This window comes from Ornithorhynchus anatinus, chromosome X1 (assembly GCF_004115215.2).
Source record: "Ornithorhynchus anatinus isolate Pmale09 chromosome X1, mOrnAna1.pri.v4, whole genome shotgun sequence".
In the NCBI taxonomy this organism is placed as follows: domain Eukaryota; kingdom Metazoa; phylum Chordata; class Mammalia; order Monotremata; family Ornithorhynchidae; genus Ornithorhynchus; species Ornithorhynchus anatinus.
This window is the reverse complement of record NC_041749.1, coordinates 109,857,032-109,878,585: the sequence shown is the minus strand read 5'-3', so window position 1 is coordinate 109,878,585 and position 21,554 is coordinate 109,857,032. Positions and strand designations below refer to the sequence as shown.

Below are 21,554 nucleotides of genomic sequence, written 5' to 3'. Positions count from 1 at the left end.
CTGGCTGATTAATTGATACTCATTCGGGAGACTATAAAGAGAGAGTGATTGTGGCTGTGGGCAGGAGTCAGTCAATCAATCAATCATATTTATGGAGCACTTACTGTGTGCAGAGCACTGTACTAAGCACTTGGGAGAGGATGTGGGTTCTAATCCAGGCTCCACCACTTTTCTGCTGTATGACGTTGGTCAAGTCACTTCACTGCTCTGTGCCTGTTATCTCATCTGTAAAATGGGGATTAAGACTGTGAACCCCACATGGGACAATCTGATTACCCTGTATCTACCCCAGCACTTAGAATAGTGCTTGACACATAGTAAATGCTTAACAAATACCATCATCATTATTATTATTATTGCAGTATAACAGAGTTGGTAGACATGTTCCCTAACTACAATGACCTTACAGTCTAAAGGGGGAGACAGGCATTAAAATAAACTACGGATATGTACAAAAGTGCTGTGAGGCTGAGTGTGGGGGTGAATAAATGGTAGAAATCCAATTTCAAGGGCAATGCAGAAGGGAGAGGAAGTAGGGGAAAGGAGGGCTTAGTTGGGGAAGGCTTCTTGGAGGAGATGTGATTTTAATAACTGTGAGCTATTAAACTAAAGCGTAAGCTCACTGCAGGGAATGTGACTACCAACTCTGTTGTATTGCATTCTCCCAAGTGCTTGGTACAGTGCTGTGCACATAGTAAGCTCTCAATTAATACCATCGATGAAAATAAGGCTTTGAAGGTAGGGAGAGGGTTGGTCTGTCAGATGGATATGAAGGGTGAGGGAGTTCCAGGCCGGAGGCAGGTCGTAGGTGAGGGGTCAGTGGTGAGATAGATGAGATCGAGGTAAAGCGAGTAGGTTGGAGTTGGAAAAGCGAAGTGAACTTGCTGGGGTGTAGTAGGAAAGCAGCGAGGTAAAATAGGAGGGGGTGAGGTGATGGAATGCCTTAAAGATGATGGCAAGTCATTTCTGTTTGATGCAGAGGTGGATGGGTAACCACTGGAGGTTTCTGAGGAGTGGTGAAACAGGAACCCTGAAAGCCTTTGGCTTGAGCCTGTGGATTTTTGTCTGAGAGACTGCATGCTTCTATATGCCATGGGGGCGGACCAGGAGTCTGCCTGATTGACAGGTACCTCTCAGAACTCTATACTTGCACCCTTTTGCACTGGCAGCCAGCCTGGCCTCAGCTGTAGTAGTAGTGATAATAATATTTACTGAGTGCCAACGGGGGTACAGTGAACTCTACTAAGTGCCTAGGAAGTACAAAACAGAGAGATATGTTCCCTGTCCACAAGGGCTTATGACTCTAATGGGGGAGTCAGACATAAAAATATTTACAACTAGAGCAATCAAAGGAAGTAATCGAATATACAACTGACTAACAGAGAGGCAAAAGTGCTCAGAGAGACCATGTGCATAAGTGCTGGAGATGGCTGGTGGGTTTGTAAAGCTCAGATGCTGAGAACTAATCAGGGAAGGATTATTGGAGGAGGTGAGATTTTAGGAGGGCTTTGAATATGGGGAGCCGGTGGCCTGTTGGATGTGGGAAGAGAGGGAGTTCCAGACCCCAGCATGAGCTAGGGGGACGGAGGCGGTAGAAGCGAGAAGGCTGTTTTGAGAAGAGCGAAGAGAGCGAGCTGGGGAGGAGCGGGGGAAGAGGCCTGATGTGTAAGAAGGGGGAGCTGGTGGAGAACCGTGAAGCCAAGTGTGAGGAGTTTTGGCTGAGCTCACCAAAAGAGCTATCCCCTTTCGCTGGATTGAAAGCGAGGCTGCCTCTGTGTATGTGGTTAAGAATCATGTGGGTTTGGGGCTGAGGAACCGGGGTGGGGGATGGGGGCGGAATTCATGGGTGGAACTGCCATTCGAGCATCTGGGGAGGCGGTTTCAGGGCCCGGGCCACTTGCAGGCCCCATGGGGAGATGAGGGGTTGGGGGAGATGTGTGTATGCTCAGCTGCTCTTTGGCTCTGCCACGTCTTGGGGGGAAACTGTAGCCGTGGTGGGGTCCCGGAAAGCTTGGGGAGAGGACCTCAGGATTCTTTGTTCTGCCCGCTCTGCTACCCTCCTCCACCCGCTGTTCAACTATCCAGATGTACAATAGCCTGGGCACAGGCTATGGGGTCCTGGGTGAATCTAAAGGCAGGTGGAGAAACACTTTAGAATCCGCTTGAGCCTTTCTTAATGGCTCCCATGGTGTCTCCAAGTTGAATCCAGTACTCCTGTCCAGCCTGGCAGGGCAGGGAAGCATTCGGGTGAACTCAAGTTGGGATATTTTGGCTGGAAGAGTGGGACCTTCCCCCTTCCCTACTTCACATGGCTACCAACATGTTGGACTTTAGAGAATTGCCCAAGAGCTACCAGAGAGATGTGGGATAAGGATACAGGGATCCAGAGCCAGGGCTGCAACACCTCAAATGTAGACCAGAAGAACATCATAGTTCCTGCATCGGGATCGGAGGGTGGACTAGTAGGACCTGGCTCTCAAAACATTGGTCCTGTTTGCCCAGGGCAGTCCTTGCTGCTATTTGTAAAATGGGGATTTATTATCTATTATCAATCAATGGTATTTATTGAGCACTTACTGGTTGCAGAACACCATACTAAGCGCTTGGGAAAGTTCAATACAACAGAGTTGGCAGATGTGATCCCACCCACAAGGAGCTTACAGTCCCCGGGAGGAGTTTATAGTCTATCTCCCTCTTCCTTAGACTGGGTGTCCCACGTGTGTTTGTCCTGATTATCTTGTATCTATCCCAGCACTTAGTACAGTTATATGTAGTAAATGCTTAACAAATACCAGTTATTATCAGTCAGTGGTATTTATTGAGCACTTACTATGTGCAGAGCACTGTACTAAGTGCTTGGGAGAGTACAACAGAGTTGGTAGGCACATTCCTTGCCCACAACAAGCTTACAGTCTAGATAGGGAGACAGACATTAATCCAAATTATTATTATTATTAAGCTGGGGCTTAAAATTACGTATAGTGGGTTGATCTGAGCCCAAAACAGTTCACCAGCTCTAAGGAGTCGGGACCTGTGTGTGGTGAGGGTGGACTGTAGAGAGAGGGGAAAAGTGGAAGATTGGGGAGTCAGGTGCCCAAGACTTTTATGGTTTTCTGCTTACAGCGATGTGGTCTAGCAGAAAGAGCCCAGGCTTGGGAACCGGAGAACCTGGGTTCTAATCCCAGCTTGGCCACTTGCCTGCTGGGTAACCTAGGGTAAGTCACTTTACTTCTCTGTGTCTCAGTTTTCTTATCTGTCAAATTGGAATGCAGTACCTATTCTTTCTCCTCCTTAGACTGTGAGCCCCTTGTGGGACAGGGGCTGTTTTCCACCTGATGATCTTGTACCTACCGCAGCACTTAGGACAGTGCTTAGCACATAGTAAGTGCCTAACAATACAAAATTAATTAATTAATTATGTTTGAGTCTTGAGTGACTTGGACTGCATCCAACCTGATTAGCTTGTATCTATCCCAGCACTTAGTGCAGTGCCTGGCACATAGTAAGTGCTTAGCAGATGCCATTAAAAAAAAGCGCCTACAAATTTTGTTGTATTGTACTCTCCCAAGTACTTACTACCATGCCCTGCACACTGCAAGCGCTCAATAAATACCATTGATTGATGGATTAATTCCCATTTTGCAGATGAGGAAACTGAGGCCCAGAGAAGTGAAGTGACATGTACAAGCTCACACAGTGGACAAAGGGAAGAGCCAGGATTAGGACCCATGTCTTCTGACTCCCAGGCCCAGGCTCTTTCCACTAGGCTGTGCTACCACTGATTGATTGCTTGATTGAAGTCAGCAAGGAGAAAGGGAGACTGGGGTCAGGAAGGGAGATGGGAAGCAGTGATGGAATCCAGAACACTTCCCCTGTCTTATAGGGAAGCAAGAGTACAGGGGGTGCCAGGTCTTGAGGTTCATCAGATAGGGAGAGACAAGAGGTTAGGAAAGGGAAGTTGGTGGTGAGACCATCAACTTCCAAGTGACTGTAGAGCATGTGGAAAGGTGTCAGAGAAAGGATCAGGGAAGCACTGTTAGGGCATTTGGAGAGGTCACAATCACAATAGTATTTATTGAGCACTTACTGTGTACAGTGCACTGTACTAAGTGCGTGAGAGAGTACAACACAATATAACAGGCATATTCCCTGCCCACAGTGAGCTTACAGTCTAGAGGGGGAGACAGACATTAATATAATTAAATAAATTATGGATACGTACATAGGTGCTTTGGAACTGGGTGACATAGAAGGGAGTGGGAGAAGAGGAAATGGGGGCTTAGTCAGGGAAGGCCTCTTGGAGGAGATGTGCTTTCAATAAGGCTTTAAATGAAGAGGGTAAAGCAGAAAGCAGGTATGGCCCTGGCCCCAGGCTCACCCTAGGAGGGTGCCGTCACAATGCCCCCAACTCAACCATTGCTACAGGCTGGCTACCACCATGAGAGAGAATTCACTCATGTCACCCCGAAGGGCAGTGGCTGAAAAGAACTTGCCCCCTTCAAAGCCCTATGGAAGGCTCACCTCCTCCAAGAGGCCTTCCCAGACTAAGCCCCCCTTTCCCTCAGCTCCCCCTCCCCTCCCCATAGCCCCAACTGCTCCCTTTGCACTACCACTCCTCCCTGCCCCACAGCACTTGTGTATATATGTATGTAGCTAGTATTCTATTTATTTATATTAATGCCTGTTTACTTGTTTTGATGTGTATATATCTATAATTCTGTTCATTTATATTGATGCTATTGATGCCTGTTTACTTGTTTTGATGTCTGTCTCCCCCCTTCTAGACTGTGAGCCTGTTGTGGGCAGGGATTGTCTCTCCTTGTTGCCGAACTGTACTTTCCAAGCATTTAGTACAGTGCTCTGCACACAGTAAGCGCTCAATAAATCCGATTGAATGAACGAATGAATGAAAAGTGATCGTGTAGGAGAAGGGTTGTCTCATGAGAGCCAACATGGCCAACCCTAGCCCCTGAATGACAGAGACAGCTCCAGGACTTGACTAGGGGATGGAGCCCACTGGCCCTGCGTTGTGGCTTGCTCCCTTTCTTATTCATCTCCCCCTCCAGGTCCCACGGCACTTGTGTACACAACTGCAATTGATTTATTTATTTATTCATCTGGTCGTATTGTCTGTCTCCCCCTCTAGACTGTAAGCTCACTGTGAACAAGGAATGTCTCCATTTATCGTTGTATTGTACTCTCCCCAGTGCTTAGTACAGTACTCTGCACCCAGTAAGTGCTCAATACATACGATTGAATGAATGAATGAATAGGTCAGAGGGGGCAGTGGAGAAGTGACATGGTCAGCTAGATTAGGACACTGCACCCCCAATAAAAGGGTCGGGGAGAGTCAACAATAGAAGGCTGAGGCAGGGACCCCTTTCCTTGGCTCCCATCAACCAATGGTATTTTTTGAGCTCCTACTTAGTGCGAAGCACCATATTAAGTGCTTGGGAGAGAGCAACGGAAGCAAGACAAGGGTTCCCTGGCCTCAAAGAGCTTATAATCTAATGAGGGAAACAGACAAAAATGATTTGTAAACAGTAGGAGCAGGAGGAATCAATCAGTGATATTTATTGAGCACTTACTGTGGGCAGAGCACTGAACCTATGAGAATATAATACAACAGAGTGGGTAGACCTGTTCCCTGCCCACAAGGAGCTTATAGTCTAGAGGGGGCGACCAGCATTCATTCATTCAGTCGTATTTATTGAGCCTTACTGTGTGCAGGGCACTGAACTAAGCACTTGGGAGAGTACAGTGCAACAATAATAGACACATTCCCTGCCCACAATGAGCTTACAGTCCTGAGGAGATGCTTTGAAAATAAGTTATGGGTATGTATAATTGTGCTGTGGGGCTGAGGTGCTTAAAGGGTATAGGTCCAAGTGCAGAGGTGATGCGGAAAGGAAAGGGAATAGGGGAAATGAGGGCTTAGTCAGGAAAGACCTCTTGGAGGAGATGTGATTTTAGTAAGGCTTTGAAGATGGGTACAGTGTGGTCTGTTGGATATGAAAGGGGTGGGAGATCCAGTCCAGAGGGAGGATACGGGCAAGGGGTCAGTGGTGAGATAGACGAGATCGAGGTACAGAGTGTAGGTTGGTGCTAGAGGCTGGGTTATAGTAGGAGAGTAGTGGGGTGAGTTAGGATGGGGCAAGGTGATTGAGTGTGCTAAAGCTGATGGTAAGGAGTTTCTGTTTGATGTGGAGATGGATGGGTGACCACTGGAGGTTCTTGAGAAGTCGGGAGACATGGGCTGAACTATTTTTAGAAAAAATGATACAGGCCGCAGAGTGAAGTATTGACTAGAGCAGGGAGATATGGGAGTCAGAGAGGTCAATGAAGAGGCTGATGCAGTGTCAAGGTGGGATATAAGTACTTGGATCAGCATAGTAACAGCGTGGATGGAGAGGAAACCAGTGTTGTGAAGGTAGAATGGTTAAGATTTGGTGACAGACTGAATATGTGGGTTGAATGAGAGAGATGAGCTAAGGAGAATGTCAAGGTTATGGGCTTTGTGAGACGGGGGGATGGGAAGAACAAGGATAGAGCAAGTCACATGTCGTGATGAAAAAGCTGAATGAATAATGGATTATACAAATATCTATAAATCAATACACAAGTAAAATATAAATATGTATCTAAATGCAGAGACTAGGAGTAAGATACATAAGTGCTAAGGATGGAGGTTGATCTGACACAATTCTGAGTGCTGGTAATTTATCAGGGAAGACTTCCTGGAGGACATGGTTTTAGGAGGGCTTTGATAATGGGGAGTGTCATGATCTGGTAGATTTCGGGGAGTGGAAATTCCAGGCAGGGGGAACAGCATAAGCAAGGATGGGAGGCGGGAGTGTAGAGAGTGGCATCCAGTCAGAAGAGGTTGGGAAGAATGAAGAGGGTGAGCTGGGGAGTAGTGGGGGAAGAAAGCCGACATGGAAGATGGAGAGAGCTGGTGCTGAGACGTCAAGCTGATAGTCAGGAGTTTTTGCTTATTGCAGAACTCCTGATGATAATGGTAATGGCATTTATGAAGTGCTTACTATGTGTCAGGAACTGTACTAGGCACTGGGGTGGATACAAGCAAGTGGTGTTGGACACAGTCCCTGACCCTCGTGGGACTCACAGTCTCAATCCCCATTTTACAGACAAGGTAACTGAGGCCCAGAGAAGTGAACTGACTTGCCCAAGGTCACACAGCAGACGAGTGTCAGAGCCAGGATTAGAACTCATGGCCTTCTGACTCCCAGGCCCATGCTCTAGCCACTACAGCATAGCGCTTCTCATAGCATGGTAGCACTGCTTTTCTGAAGCCCCCAGAGAAGAAGTGGTCCTGTTCACGAGGGCAGGGTCACAGGGTCTCGATGATGCCCTACTGTGACAGCTTGTCTGGCGAAGTGGCAGGAGTACAGTGAGAGGCAGGATGGGGCCATGAGTGGGACAGAAAACTATGTACTCTGCATATAGTAAGCACTCAATAAATACTATTGATTGAGAATTCTTTACTGTGCGTGGTAATTTTAGCTGACCCTGCCTGGGTAGGAGCCCCAGAGAAAGTTATTGAGCCTGCTTGGGCCTTGGCTTCCACATCTGTGAAATGGATTGAGCCAAGCCAACCGACCTTAGAGGTTGAGTAAGAAAAATGCCTGAAAAGCAGTTTGAAGACCTCTAAGGCTACACAAAGCTGAACAGCTGGTGTTTCCCCAAAGTGATTCTGGAATCCAGGATCCAGAGGACTGAGGACGAACAGCTGTTGGTCTATACAAGGAAGCTCCAAACTGCTGACCCATTCCTGATCATTTACAAAGATTTGCCTATCATTTGCATGCTACCGATATCACGTCAAAATTCGAGACCGGTCCAGTGTGTTGAGGGAAGTTGACCATTTCAGCCTGTCCATCCCCTATCTGGTACGGCTTCGGCCTCTGGTACCTTTCCAACTAGGGTCCCCATTTTTAAATGGTGTGCCTCCCTTCCTCTCCCTCTTCCTCCCCACCTCCCCCCGCCTCCCCCCTCCCCACTTCCAGAGACCTGGGGTGGGGGATGGCTCCTGAGTAGCAGAGGGGGCAGGCCGCCCCCCCCCCCCCCGTGACACAGCAGGCAACAATGTGTGGTCTGTGAACTTCCACAGAGAACCTTTCCCTGGGTGTCTGGATGTGTCCTTAGGATGCCCATACTTGCCCACCGAAAGTGAGTTAGGGAACGTCACTGAGTTGATCCAGAGTTCTGCAGGGCTGGCTGGTCCAACCTAGCTGGACGGAACTTTGTGGGGCTTTGTGGGGCATGGGGTCTCAGGACCAGGGCTTTCAGGGGCCAAAGCTCCCTCCCAGGCCCCATTACGATCCATACAGGCCCTCATTGTCAAGTTGAACCAGTTGAATAAATCATAGAAATGTACAATTGCAGAAACATATATTTATTAATTCATTCAGTCATTCAGTCATTCAGTCATTCATTCAGTCATTCAGTCAGTCAGTCAATCATTCAATTGTATTTATTGAGTGCTTACTGTGGGCAAAGCACTATATTAATCATTTGGAAAAGCACATTATAACAATAAACAGACACATTCCCTGCCCACAACGAGCTTACAGTCTAGAGGGGGAGACAGATATAAATATCAATCAATCAATCAATACATGAATAAATAAACAAATAAATGCATTACAGATATGTACATAAGTGCTGTGGGCCTGGGAGGGGGTGATTACTAAAGGATATAAATATATCCATAGGTGGTGAGGATGGATATAAATATGTAAGTGTTAAAAGTGGCTGTCCTTGAGTGCTGAAGCAGCTGGTGGGAAGGTATGATCAGGGAGATGCGGGGGGTGGGAATGGGGAAGTCATCAGGGAAGGCCCCCTGGAGGAGGTTGGCTTCAGTTGGCTTTACTTGGCTTCACTTCTGGCTTCACTGCTGGCCTCCACCAGTTCCAAGGAATGGTTTGGGAAGGGCTGGGCTGGACTAGCTAGGGCTACCTCTCAGTTCAAAAGAATGTTTTAAGGCGAAGCTCTGGCTTCACCCCACAGTGCCGAGCCCCTGAGGGAGACGACCACCACCCTTGCTCTTGTGGAGCTGGCACCCCTGGGCTCCTCTGATCCTTTCTTCCTCCCTAGTGCCTCCCAGCCTCTGCTGGATCAGTTTTTGCTTATCCAATTGGGAAATCAGCCAGCTGGGGTCCACCTCCCCCAACTCTGGCAATCCCAGGAGCTCAGTCCTAACTTCAAGGGATCAGCCCACCGGATGCCACCCCCTCAATTCCTACAAATAGGAGAGGGAATTCAAATCTGACTCCAAATCTGGCAACTTTTCTCGGACAGAACAGAAGAAACCCATGACCATCAGCTTCCTGCCTCTCTGTGCTGCACCCTCTTATCTGCACTCCAGTTCGTGCTCTTTGTTCCTCTCTATTTAACCTTCACAGCCTCACTCTTGACTTCGTGTCTGGGACCCACCTCTCCCTTCTCCCCCCCATCCCCCCATCCCAATTCCCCAGCTTCCTCATCAAGCCACATCCCTCCCCTTCTTCAAACCTTCTTGAAAAAGCTACCTCCTCCAGGAGACCTTCCCTGAATAATCCCCCCACCTCCCTGGTCATGCTACCCCACCAGCATTCCAGCACCAAAGGACAGGCATCTTTAGCACTTAATTTTATGTCCATCCTCAACACTTAAGGATATATGTCTTTTTATTTGTACATTTCCATGATTTATTCAACCAGTTCACCTTGACATGGCTGTGCTCCACTCGGTTATATTCTTGCTCTTTTTCCTGATCTCTTGATTTGTAAATAATTTATGTCTGCCGAACTCTCCCCATTAGATTGTAAGTTCCCACCTCCCCCAAGAGCAGGGATCATGCCTTTAATAGTGATGATGATGATGATGATAATAATGATAATTATGACAATAATATTTTTAAGTGCTATGTGCCAAGCACTGTAGTAGATTCAAGATAATCAAGTTGGATGCCATCCCTGTCCCACATGGGGCTCACAGTCAAAGTGCAAGAGAGAGCAGGAACTGATCCCCATGTTACAGATGAGGGAACTGACATACAGAGAAGTGATGTGAATTGCCCAAGGTCACTCAGCAGGCAAGGAAGCAGTATGGCCTAGTGGGAAGAACACAGGCCTAGGAGTTAGAGGATCTGGGTTCTAATCCTGGCTCTGGCACTTGCCTGGTGTGTGACCTTGGGCAAATCACTTCACTTCTCTGGGCTTCAGTTTCCTAAACTGTAAAATGGGGATTCAATACCTATCCTCCCTCCTACTTAGATTGTGAGCACCATGTGGGACAAGGGATTGTGCCTGACCTGATTAACTTGTGTCTATCCCAGCACCTACAACAGTGCTTGACAAATAGTAAATGCTTAACATATACTATTGTTATTATTATTGATAATAATTAGTTGTTATTATTATTATGGTTCCTAACTGATGGAGCTGGGATAAGAACCCAGGTCCCCTGATTTCCAGACCTGTGCTCTTTCCACTAGACAACAGTGCTCTTGGGGTACCGTCCCACCTCTTAGAACAGTGTATAATCACATCTTTTAGCAAGGTCACTGCTGTGCTCACAGTAGGCCTCAGTCATTATTGTTGACTGATGAACTGATAGAACTTGTGGGTTTGAGCAAGGATTTCTCTGGTCAGCCTCTTATTTGGTTCCCACTTCCTGTGTTTCTCTGTTTCACTGCCTCTTCTTTCTCCTCTCCCCTCCCTAGTTCCTGTGTCTCAAGAACATCCGGACGTTTCTGTCAACCTGTTGTGAAAAGTTTGGCTTGAGAAGGAGCGACCTCTTTGAAGCCTTTGACCTCTTTGATGTTCAAGATTTTGGAAAGGTTTGGATAATGGTTTCCATTTGATTTTTCCTTCCTTGGCTGCTCTTCTTGAGGACAGTCCTGAAAATGGATGAGAATTGCTCGGGGCATTTTGGTTACTTAAAAATGATAATAATTGCAGTATTTGTTAAACAGTTACTATGTGTCAAATGCTGTACTAAGATAATCAGGTTGGACACAGTCCCTGTCTCACGTGGAGTGCACAATCCAAGTGTGGGAGAAGACAGGTATCATCCCCATTTTACAAATGAGGGAACTGAGGCCCAGAAAAGTGAAGTGACTTGCCAAAGATCACTCAGTAGGCAAGTGGCAGAGCCGGGATTAGAATTCAGGTCCTCTGACTCCTGGGCCTAGGCTCTCTCTACTAGACCCTGCTGCTTCCTGGAGGGTGACACAAACATAATTCTCCTGTCCTGGGAGCCAGGTGTTCTAACTCCAGCTTGGTGCTGACTTGTTGGGCTTCCTTGAGTTGGTCACCTCACCTCTCTGCACTTGCATTTCTCTGATTCTACAAAGGGGAGACTGAGAGCCACACCACCTCCCCACCTAACCCAAAGTAGAGGCGACGGAGCGAAGGTTTCAGAAAGAAACCAACCCCTCTGGGTCTGGGACGCTACTCAGTATTTCCAGCCAAGTTCATTTATCTTTGAGAGGATTCTCCATTCTGTGGATTATCTGGGGCAGCTTTCTGTCCCATGTTGCAGTGGTCCCCAGAGTCAGTGTTGGTGCTTCTCTCCAGGTTCCGGTGACCACACTGCCCATAATAATAATAATAACTGTGGTATTTGTTAAGCGCTTACTATGCATCAGGCACCATACTAAGTGCTGGAGAAAATATCGGCAATCGGTTTGGATACAGTCCCTTTCCCACGTGGGGCTCACAGTCTCAATCCCCATTTTACAGTTGAGGTAACTGAGGCCCAGAGAATTGAAGTGACTTGCCCAAGGTCACACAGCAGACAAGTGGCAGAGCCTATATTAGAACCCATGGCTTTCTGACTCTCAGGCCCGTGCTTTATCCACTATGCCATGCTGCCTCCCATGTTTGATATTTACCTGTTGCTTTTGTTATCCACACCCTTCTCCTCTGCAGTAGAACAGGCAATTTGTCTAGAGTTGACCAGACATGATGAAAAAGATACATTGGGCTGGTTGGCATGGGGCCTGGTTTGAGCAGAAGAGGTTAAGGCACTTAAGATCAAAAGAACATAAATATGCAATATTGGATCAGACCAAGGCTCAGTAATCTGTTTCCAAAAGCATAAAGGGATGCTTGGAGGATCCATGGGACGGCTGGCCGTCTTGACATCCACCCTCCTGGCCCAGGATGGACCTGTAAACATCCCTACTTTCCCCCTTATTAATAATTACTATTTATTTATATTAATGTCTGTCTCCTCCTCTACACTCTAAGCTCATTTTAGGCAGGGAATGTGTCTTTTACTGTTATACTGTACTCTCCCAAGCGCTTAGTACAGTACTCTGCACACAGTTAGCACTCAATAAATACAATTGACTGACTGGTTGAATGAATGAATGAATGAAAAGAATGGCAGCACTTGTGAAGCATCTACTATGCACCAAGCACCACACTGAATGTGGGTATAGATACAAGACAATCAAATTGTACACAGCCCCTGTCCCACAAGGGGCTCACAGTCTAAGTGGGAGGGAGAACTGGTATTTTATCCCCATTTTTCAGATGAGGAAACTGAGGCACAGAGAAGTGAAGTGACTGGCCCAAGGCCACAAAGGAGGCAAGTGGCAGAGCTGGCACTAGAAACCCAGTCTCCTGACTCCCTGGCCATATGCTGTTTCCACTAGTCCACGCTGCTTCTCATTCATTCATTCAATAGTATTTATTGAGCGCTTACTATGTGCAGAGCACTGTACTAAGCACTTGGAATGTACAAATCGGCAACAGATAGAGACAGTCCCTGCCCATTGACGGGCTTACAGTCTAATCGGGGGAGACAGACACACAAAAACAATACCAATAAATAGAATCAAGGGGATGTACATCTCATTAAAAAAGTAGCAATAAATAGAATCAAGGTGATGTACATCTCATTAACAAAATAAATAGGGTAATAAAATATCTACAAATGAGTGGTTGAGCACAGTGTTGAGGGGAGGGGAAGGGAGAGGGGAAGGAGCAGAGGGAAATGGGGGGAAAAGGGGGCTTAGCTGAGGGGAGGTAGAGGGGCAGCAGAGGGACCAGAGGGAAAAGGGGAAGCTCAGTCTGGGAAGGCCTCTTGGAGGAGGTGAGCTCTAAGTAAGGCCTTTGAAGAAGGGAAGAGAATTAGCTTGTGGAGGTGAGGAGGGAGGGCATTCCAGGACAGCAGGAGGACGTGGCCCAGGGGTCGACGGCGGGAGAGGTGAGAACGGGGGATGGTGAGGAGGTAGAGCGGCAAAGCGGTAGAGCGGCAGAGGAGCGGAGCATGCAGGGTGGGCAGTAGAAAGAGAGAAGGGAGGAGAGGTAGAAGGGGGCAAGGTGATGGAGAGCCTTGAAGCCTAGAGTGAGAAGTTTTTGTTTCATGCGGAGGTTGATAGGCAACCACTGGAGGTTTTTAAGAAGGGGAGTGATATGCCCAAAGCGTTTCTGCAGGAAGATGAGCCGGGCAACGGAGTGAAGAATAGACTGGAACGGGGAGAGATGGGAGGAAGGGAGATCAGAGAGAAGGCTGACACAATAATCCAGCCGGGATATTATGAGAACCTATGCCAGTAAGATAGTCGTTTGGGTGGAGAGGAAAGGGCGGATCTTGGCAATATTATAAAGGTGAGACCGGCAGGTCTCGGTGACAGATTGGATGTGTGGGGTGAATGAGAGAGCCGAGTCAAAGATGACACCGAGGTTGCGGGCTTGAGAGACAGGAAGGATGGTTGTACCATCCACAGTGATAGGGAAGTCAGGAAGAGGACAGGGCTTGGGAGGGAAGATAAGGAGCTCAGTTCTCGACACACCCCACTTCCCTTAATAGTCACAGACCTGTTTTCCTTTGTCTCTATTTAGCCCTTCTCAAGTGGTCCAGCATCCTTTTTTAATTTACCCTCTAATCATCGGTCAAAGAACTCTCGTCCAGAAGCTTTGCTCAAACCCTCTTGGAAGAAGCCAAAGAACCTCAACTGTTTGGGGTGGCCGTCCTGAAGCCGTGGCTCCCAATAGGCATCTCAGGACCGAGAGCCCACCCACAATTGGGCCGGGTCCCAGAGCCAACACCTTTGGTGTTCCCGAGGAGAAGAGATGAGAACTTAAAGGCAGAGAGGAGGTGATGGAAACTCCTTTTCCTTGCCATTAAAGCTTTGGCCCACAAGTCGTTTTGCCCCACTCACACACACGGGCTCCAACGCTGCTGGCCAGGAGTTTTTGGGTAGTAAAGATTTCTTGCTGTAATGATCATAAGATTTAGAAATCAAAGACAAGTATGAGGAAGAATGTTAACTTGGAAATGGAGACCTGTGGCCCGTATCGCATATGCTGGTTAGGGGCTGCCTCCCAAGGTCAATTCTTTTTCCAGTTCCACAGAAGGGAGTGTTTTTAACTATTAACTTCTCTACATCTAGTACTGACAGTAACAGTGATTGTGCTGTTGGGTAAGCGCTTACTTTATGCCAGGCGCCGGGGTCGATACAAGGTAATCTGGTCCCTCTAGACTATAAGCTCACTGTGGGCAGGGAACATGTCTACCAACTCTGTTATAATGTAATCTCTCAAGCACACAGTAAGCACTCAATAAAAACAATTGATTGATTGGTCAGATTCGGTCCCTGTCCCACATGGGGCTCAACAATCAATAAGTGATATTCATTGAGCACTTATTCTACATCACCCTGATTTGCTCCCCTTTGCTCACCCCTCCTTCAGCCCCACAGCACTAGAGTACATATCTGTAATTATTTATTTATATTAATGTCTGTCTCCCCTTATAGGCTGTAAGCTTGCTGTGGGCAGGGAAAGTGTCTACCAACTTTGTTATATTGTTATATTGTCTTCTCCCAAGAGCTTAGTAGAGGGCTCTGCACACAGTAAGTGCTCAATAAATATGACTGATTATTATAATAATTATAATCATAATGGCATTTGTTAGGCACTTACTATGTTCCAGGCACTGTATTAAGCACCAGAGTAGATACAAGCAAATTGAGTTGGACACAGTCCCTTTCCCATATGGGGCTCACAGTCTCGATCCCCATTTTACAGATGAGATAACTGAGGCACAGAGAAGTGAAGTGACTTGCCTAAGGTCACACAGCAGACAAGTGGTGGAGCTGGGATTAAAACCTATGACCTTCTGAGTCCCAGACCCATGTTCTATCCACTATGCCATACTGCTTCTCTTGCAGAGTACTATACTAAGCATTTGGGAGAGTATACTAGAGTAGGTAGACACAATTCCTGCCCTGTAGTTAGCTTTTACAAGGAGGACAGGAGGGAAAAATAAAAGTGAAATTCAAAGAACTGTCAGCCACATTCAGAACGGTCCCTCAGAGTCACTCAGTAGTGAGTATCTGAGTTCTCATCTAAACTGTCTCCTTTCCTTTGTTGAGCAGTAGTTTTAGCTCCTCCAATTCTTTGAAGTTAATGGTACGCTGATCTGAATTCTGTCCCATCAGAGGGATCTGAGCTTGTAAATCCTCTCTGTTTATCACAAAGAGCAAAAGGCACTTTTCGACATGCCTGTATGGGAGGGAATGTGGTTATTTATCCAGATTGTGTGTTCACATGGCATACATCCTGGCCTTTGAAATCAATCTGCAATGAGTACCCCATATTCCAGGTCAGCATGTTCTTGTAGGATGAACAATTACCTAACTAGGTTCAGCTCCTCACACACACAGGCATATCCCAAATTGGGGTCACTTCCTTAGGCACTGCAGTTCCCGGTGTCTTATATATGGTGGTTTTACAACTAAAGTGGGTAAAACTTCTTCCTTTCCCCGTACCGTATTTTTAATTCTGAGAAGCCAGATAGGTCTGTGTTAGTTGGATTCGATTTTCTTTTTCAGTCTTTTACAATCCTGCTCTGGTCAAACATTAACTCCGCCTGCCTCCAGACTGGGGTACCCGAACTTCCTTTGGCTGAGTTTTGCTTCTCATTAGTTCCCCTTAATTTCCTCCACTCACATAAAATTCCTTCTCTGGGGGATGTCAACAGAAGGCACTTGAGTTTTTGGTGGTTGGGATCAGCACCATTTTGCAAGAGAGCAGTTCTGGCCACAAGTGTGACACAACTTCCCAGTTGCAGTACACTCTTGTAGAAGCAGCATGGCCTAGTGGATAGAGCACTGTTCTGGGAGTCAGAAGGACCTGGGTTCTAATCCTGATCTGCCACATGTCTGCTGTGTGACTGGGGCAAGTCACTTCACTTCTCTGGGCCTCAGTTCCCTCACTGTAAAATAGGGATTAAGACTGTGAGCCCTACTGTGGGACAGGGACTATGTCCAACCCGATTATCTTGTATCTACCCCAGAACTTAGAACCGTGACTGGCACATAGTAAGTACTTAACAAATACTATTATTATTATTATTATTATTCAGTCCCCCTGCCCAGTCAGCATCCAGGTGATCAGTGCCAAAAAGGCAGGTCATTCACTCCATAGTCTAATTCTGCTTTCAGGCAAGACAGCCAGTAAGTGCCCAGTAAATGCTATTGATGATGGCGGTGGTGATGAAGGCCTGGTCTTTGTCTCAGGTTCAGTTGCTCCGCAGATCTGGAGAGCCTCACAGGGTTAAGTCTCTCTAGCAGAACTGATGCCAGAGATAATCCCATGTCTCCTCAGAGAGTCTTTTAAGTTTCCTAAAGGGCAGGGGAACTCAGTTTTTCTGTCCTGTGATAGGAATACATGCTCTTTGCCTTCAGCTTGCTTTTGCACCCAGGGCCGGATTGACTCTTCTGGAGCCCAGAGGCAATGAAGTTTTGTGGGGCCCCTGTGTAAGACTAATAATAATAATAATAATGGTATTTGTTAAGCGCTTACTATGTGCCAAGCACTTTTCTAAGTGCTGGGGATAGATACAAGATAATCGAGTAGTCCCACCAGGGGCTCACAGTCTTAATCCCCATTTTACAGATGAGATAACTGAGGCACAGAGAAGTTAAGTGGCTTGCCCAAGGTCACACAGCAGACAAGTGGCAGAGCAGGATTAGAACCCCCGTCCTCTGACTCCCAAGCCAAAGGCTCTTTCCACTAAGCCACGCTAATTCCCTGTGTACAAGTCTTTCTCCTAACTTAAAGCAAAATTATCACAATTCTGGCAGCAAGACTATTAAAACTATACTGAACTTTCTTTTAATTAACAGAGCTATTCTGCAGCTATATTGCCTCCTGAGGGACAGGTACTCTGCCCAATTCCCACCTGGGTATTTTTTGCCAGTATCTAGTATAGTACTCTGCTCAAAGTAAACACTTAATAAATACCACTAATACTTAAAATATGGATAATTTAGTTTTAATTAAAGTAGTTTTAAGTTTTAAGAATCAATAATTGTTTTAATTAAGGTACTTTCTACCTTATAACAGCTGTTAAATACATCCTCCAAATCATAGAGCATATATTACATGTATATATATGTATATATTTCATGTATGTAATTATGGACATACATTTCATGTATGTAATTATGTAATTATTAGAGAAGCAGCATGGCTAAGTGGAAAGAGCCCAGGCTTTGGAGTCAGAGGTCATGGGTTTGAATCCTGGCTCGGCCACTTGTCAGCTGTGTGACTTTGGGCAAGTCACTTCACTTCTCGGTGCCTCAGTTACCTCATCTGTAAAATGGGGATTAAGACTGTGAGCCCCACGTGGGACAACCTGATTCCCCTGTGTCTACCCCAGCACTTAGAACAGTGCTCGGCACATAGTAAGTGCTTAAGAAATACCAACATTATTATTATTAACCTATTTTTAAGCCCTCCCTTTAACCCAAGGTCCTGGGCAGCATTCTCTAAAGTCTCTGATTAATCCAGCTCGTTTTACATCCATGTGAAGAACCTGTACTTTCCAAACAGCGCGGTTCTTTTTGGTATACCCTGTTCCCCAGATTTTGTCAATATTTCTTTTCATTCTATATTTTTATCTTCAGATTCAAAACTCCCTCCCTCCCCACACAACATCCAAGAAAATAGAGGATTTTCCTTCACCCCACATATCCTCAACTTCTGTGTCTCCTCAGTACAATTCAAACCTTTGTCTGATTTTTCCTTACTTTCTTGGTGACAACTGAAGGCTATAGCATTTCCAAGTTGTAACTTTCTTATCGTCTTTGTCCTCCAAGTACTGTTTCTGCCGAGAATGCTTACAGAGACCTTTTCTCCCTGAATGTTTCTTAAGTTTTCAGTATGCTGCTTCTTTCCCAGTGCTCCCCCCACTTCCGTGTCCTACCCATTCAGCATTCTTGAACCCTTATGATGATCCTTCAGGTCAGTTGTCCCAGACAAATATGAATGGGAACCCTAATATAACGGGGAGCAGCAAGGTATATGATCATGCTTTTGGTGGGTCACTCAGACTTTTGAGGGTTCCACCTGCTTTTGGAAATCAGTCAATCATTGACATTTATTGAGTGCTTATGGTGTGCAGAGTGTGGTACTAAGTGCTTGGGGAAGTACAATACAACAGATCAATCGGTCAAAGAATCATATTTATTGAGTGCCGAGCACTGTACTGAGTGCTTGGGAGAGTACAATATAACAGAGTTGGTAGACACATTCCTTACCCATAATGAGCTTACAGCCTAGAGGGGGAGACAGGCACTAATATAAATAAACTATAGGTATGTATATAAGTGCTGTGGGGCTGAGGGAGGGGTGAATAAAGGGGGAAAATCCAGGTGCAGAGTTGGTAGATGTGAACCTTGCCCACGGGGAGCTTACAGTCTACAGGGAAGTCCTCTGGAGGATCCCATTAGGAGCCCCTCTTTCAGCCGAAATATTCTCCACCATGGCAAGTCACCACTGCCACGCCACCACCACCATGACCATTCAATCATTCATTCGTATTTCTTGAGCGCTTACTGAGTGCAAAGAACTGTACTAAGCGCTTGGGAGAGTACAATATACCAACAGACATATTCCTGCCCATGACAAGCTCACAGTCTAGAGGGGGAGACAGGCATTAATGTAAATAAATAAATTACAGATAGAGTCAGTAATATAACTTATGTGCTGTGGGGATGGGAAGGAGGATGAACGAAGGAACAAGAAAGAGTGGTGCAGAAGGGAGTGGGAGAAGAGGGGAGGAGGGCTTAGTCAGGAAAGGCTTCTTGGAAGTCCACCCTGGGTTGATACTTGGCATTTCTGGCCACACCAGAAACTCCAGTGAAAGACCCCAGAGAAGGCTGCCATTTCCGCCTGTGTGGTGGTGGTACTGGATATACTAACAGCTGGCAACAGAAGGCAGTGATGGTGGCTTTTTTTTATTTTAAATGATATTTGTCAAGTGCTTCCTATATGCCAGGCATTGTACTATGGACTGGAGTATATAATTGTGGTGTTTATTAAGCCCCTACTATTTGCCAAGCGGTGTATTAAGCCCTGGGATAGATATAAGATAACCAGGTCCCACATGGAGCTCATGTTATCGCTGTTTTGCACTTTCCAAGTGCTTAGCACAGTACTCTGCACCCAGTAAGCACTCAGTAAATGCAATTGAATGAATTTTAAGTAGGTGGGGAAACAGATCTTGAATCCCCATTCTGCAGATGAGGGAACTGCAAAAGAGAGAAATTCATTCATTTGATCATATTTATTGAGTGCTTATTGGGAGCAAAGCACTGTACTAAGCACTTGGGAGAGTACGATATAGCAATAAATAGACACATTCCCTGCCCTGCCCACAGTGAGCTTACAGTCTAGAGATGAGCTTACAGTGACTTGCCCAAGGTCACACAGCAGGTAAGTGGTGGATCAGGATTAGAACCCAGGGCTTCTGACTCCCATGCCCATGCTCTCTCCACTAGGCCATGCTGCTTCCGTGTATACAAGCAGTGTAGATATGCTGCTTCTTACAGTCTTCATCCCCATTTTATAGATGAGGTAACTGAGGCACAGAGAAGTGAAGTGACTTACCCAAGGTTGCACAGCAAGCAAATGGCAGAGCCAGGATTAGAACCCACGTCTTCTGACACACAGGCCTGTGCTCTTCCCATTAGGCCACACTGCTTCTTGTGAGCTGCCCCCTCCCCTTCTCCTCCCCCTTTCCTTCTCTCTGTTTCTCTCTGTCCTTTCTGTCTGTCTTTTGGGGAGAGAAAATCCCCAAAGCCTTGCAGGAGCAACAGAAAGTGGGGTGGGAGAGGTGGTAGTGCAGCTGAGAATTTGGTTTCTCAATTTTGGTTTTGATTGGGCCCCCTGGGCAAAGGAGAAGGGAACCCACTTGATGAGGCTGTGAGTCTCCTGCTAACGAAAGCAGAATTAAGCTGCTGGACTTGAACAAGACTTCCTGAAGGGGTAGGTTTTTGATTTGTTTTTTTTAAACTGGTTCCTCAATAACTGGATGCCACCCTATCCATATCTGTCCAGCAGACTTCCTAACCCATCTGCTCCAAGGAAAGCCGGCACCGTTCAGATTCTTCATCCCAGTCAAGCAGGGACTCATCGCTCAGCTTTCTGGTTGGGCTCAGAGGGACATGGTCTGTGTGGGCTACAACCTCGAGGTGTGGCCCTATATATGCTACCACAGGGGTTTTCAGCCGGGGTTTTTTAGCAGCTGCACTTCTTAAGACCCCCCCACCCCCCATACTCACCCAAACTAGCACCTGCCTCATACCTGCCACCATTATCCTCCGCTCTCCCCCTCCGCCTGCCGGGGCCAGAGACGGCAGCCACAATAGTAGTAGCAGCAGCAGCAGCGGTCGGAGAAGGTGGAACCAGAAACTTTTCCTCACCTTGCCATTGCCACCAAACCCCTTGGAGTTTGTGCTTTTGAGGTGGCGGGGGCTGTTCCTGCTGGGCTGTTGGCAGAGGCTTGGACACTGGGAGCTGGGGGTAACATACGTAGTGGGAGCAGTTGGCTCTTTTCACCTGCTCTGGCCGTAGCGGCTTCATTTCTTGTTCAGCTCCCCAGAGGTCTTGTCTGGTCAGGGAGTCCAGCAAGAAGCAGCTCAGCAGGGCCAGGAGCTGCCACAGCTACAATGGCTGCACACGCTTCAATACTTAGAAGCAGAAGTAGTCGTGGTTGTAATAGTCCTCTAATCTGTAAACTTGCAAGCAGGGAACATATCCACCAATTCTGTTGTGTTGTCTTCAGCACACAGTAAGCACTCAAAAGTACTATTGGTTGAATGATTGATTTATAATAATAATAATGACAATGGTATTTGTTAAGAGCTTACTACGTGCCAAACACTGTTCTAAGCACGGGGGTAGATCCAAGGTAATCATGTTGTCCCATGTGGGGCTCACAGTCTTAATGCCCATCTTACAGATGAGGTAACTGAGGTGCAGAGAAGTTAAGTGGCTTGCCCCAGGTCACACAGCTGATAAGTGGCAGAGCCGGGATTAGAAGCCACGACCTCCGACTCCCAAGCCCGTGCTAGTTTCACTAAGCCATGCTGCTTCTACTAACTCTATTTCTATTAGTGGTATTAGTACTACTACTATTAGTAATACAAGTAGCAGTTCATTCATTCATTCAATAGTATTTATTGAGCACTTACTATGTGCAGAGCACTGTACTAAGCGCTTGGAATGTACAATTTGGCAACAGAT

General features: G+C 46.6%; 1 protein-coding gene across 3 annotated transcripts in view; it reads left to right on the top strand.

Moving 5' to 3' along the window:
* The window catches only part of VAV1 (vav guanine nucleotide exchange factor 1), a 60,580-nt gene that overhangs the window by 11,908 nt on the left and 27,118 nt on the right, over positions 1-21,554 (top strand). For all 3 annotated transcript variants that reach the window (XM_029052135.2, XM_029052134.2, XM_029052132.2), the window contains exon 2: positions 10,727-10,843. In XM_029052135.2, coding sequence (XP_028907968.1) covers positions 10,727-10,843 — 117 coding nt within the window. The remainder of the gene's footprint in view (positions 1-10,726; positions 10,844-21,554) is intronic.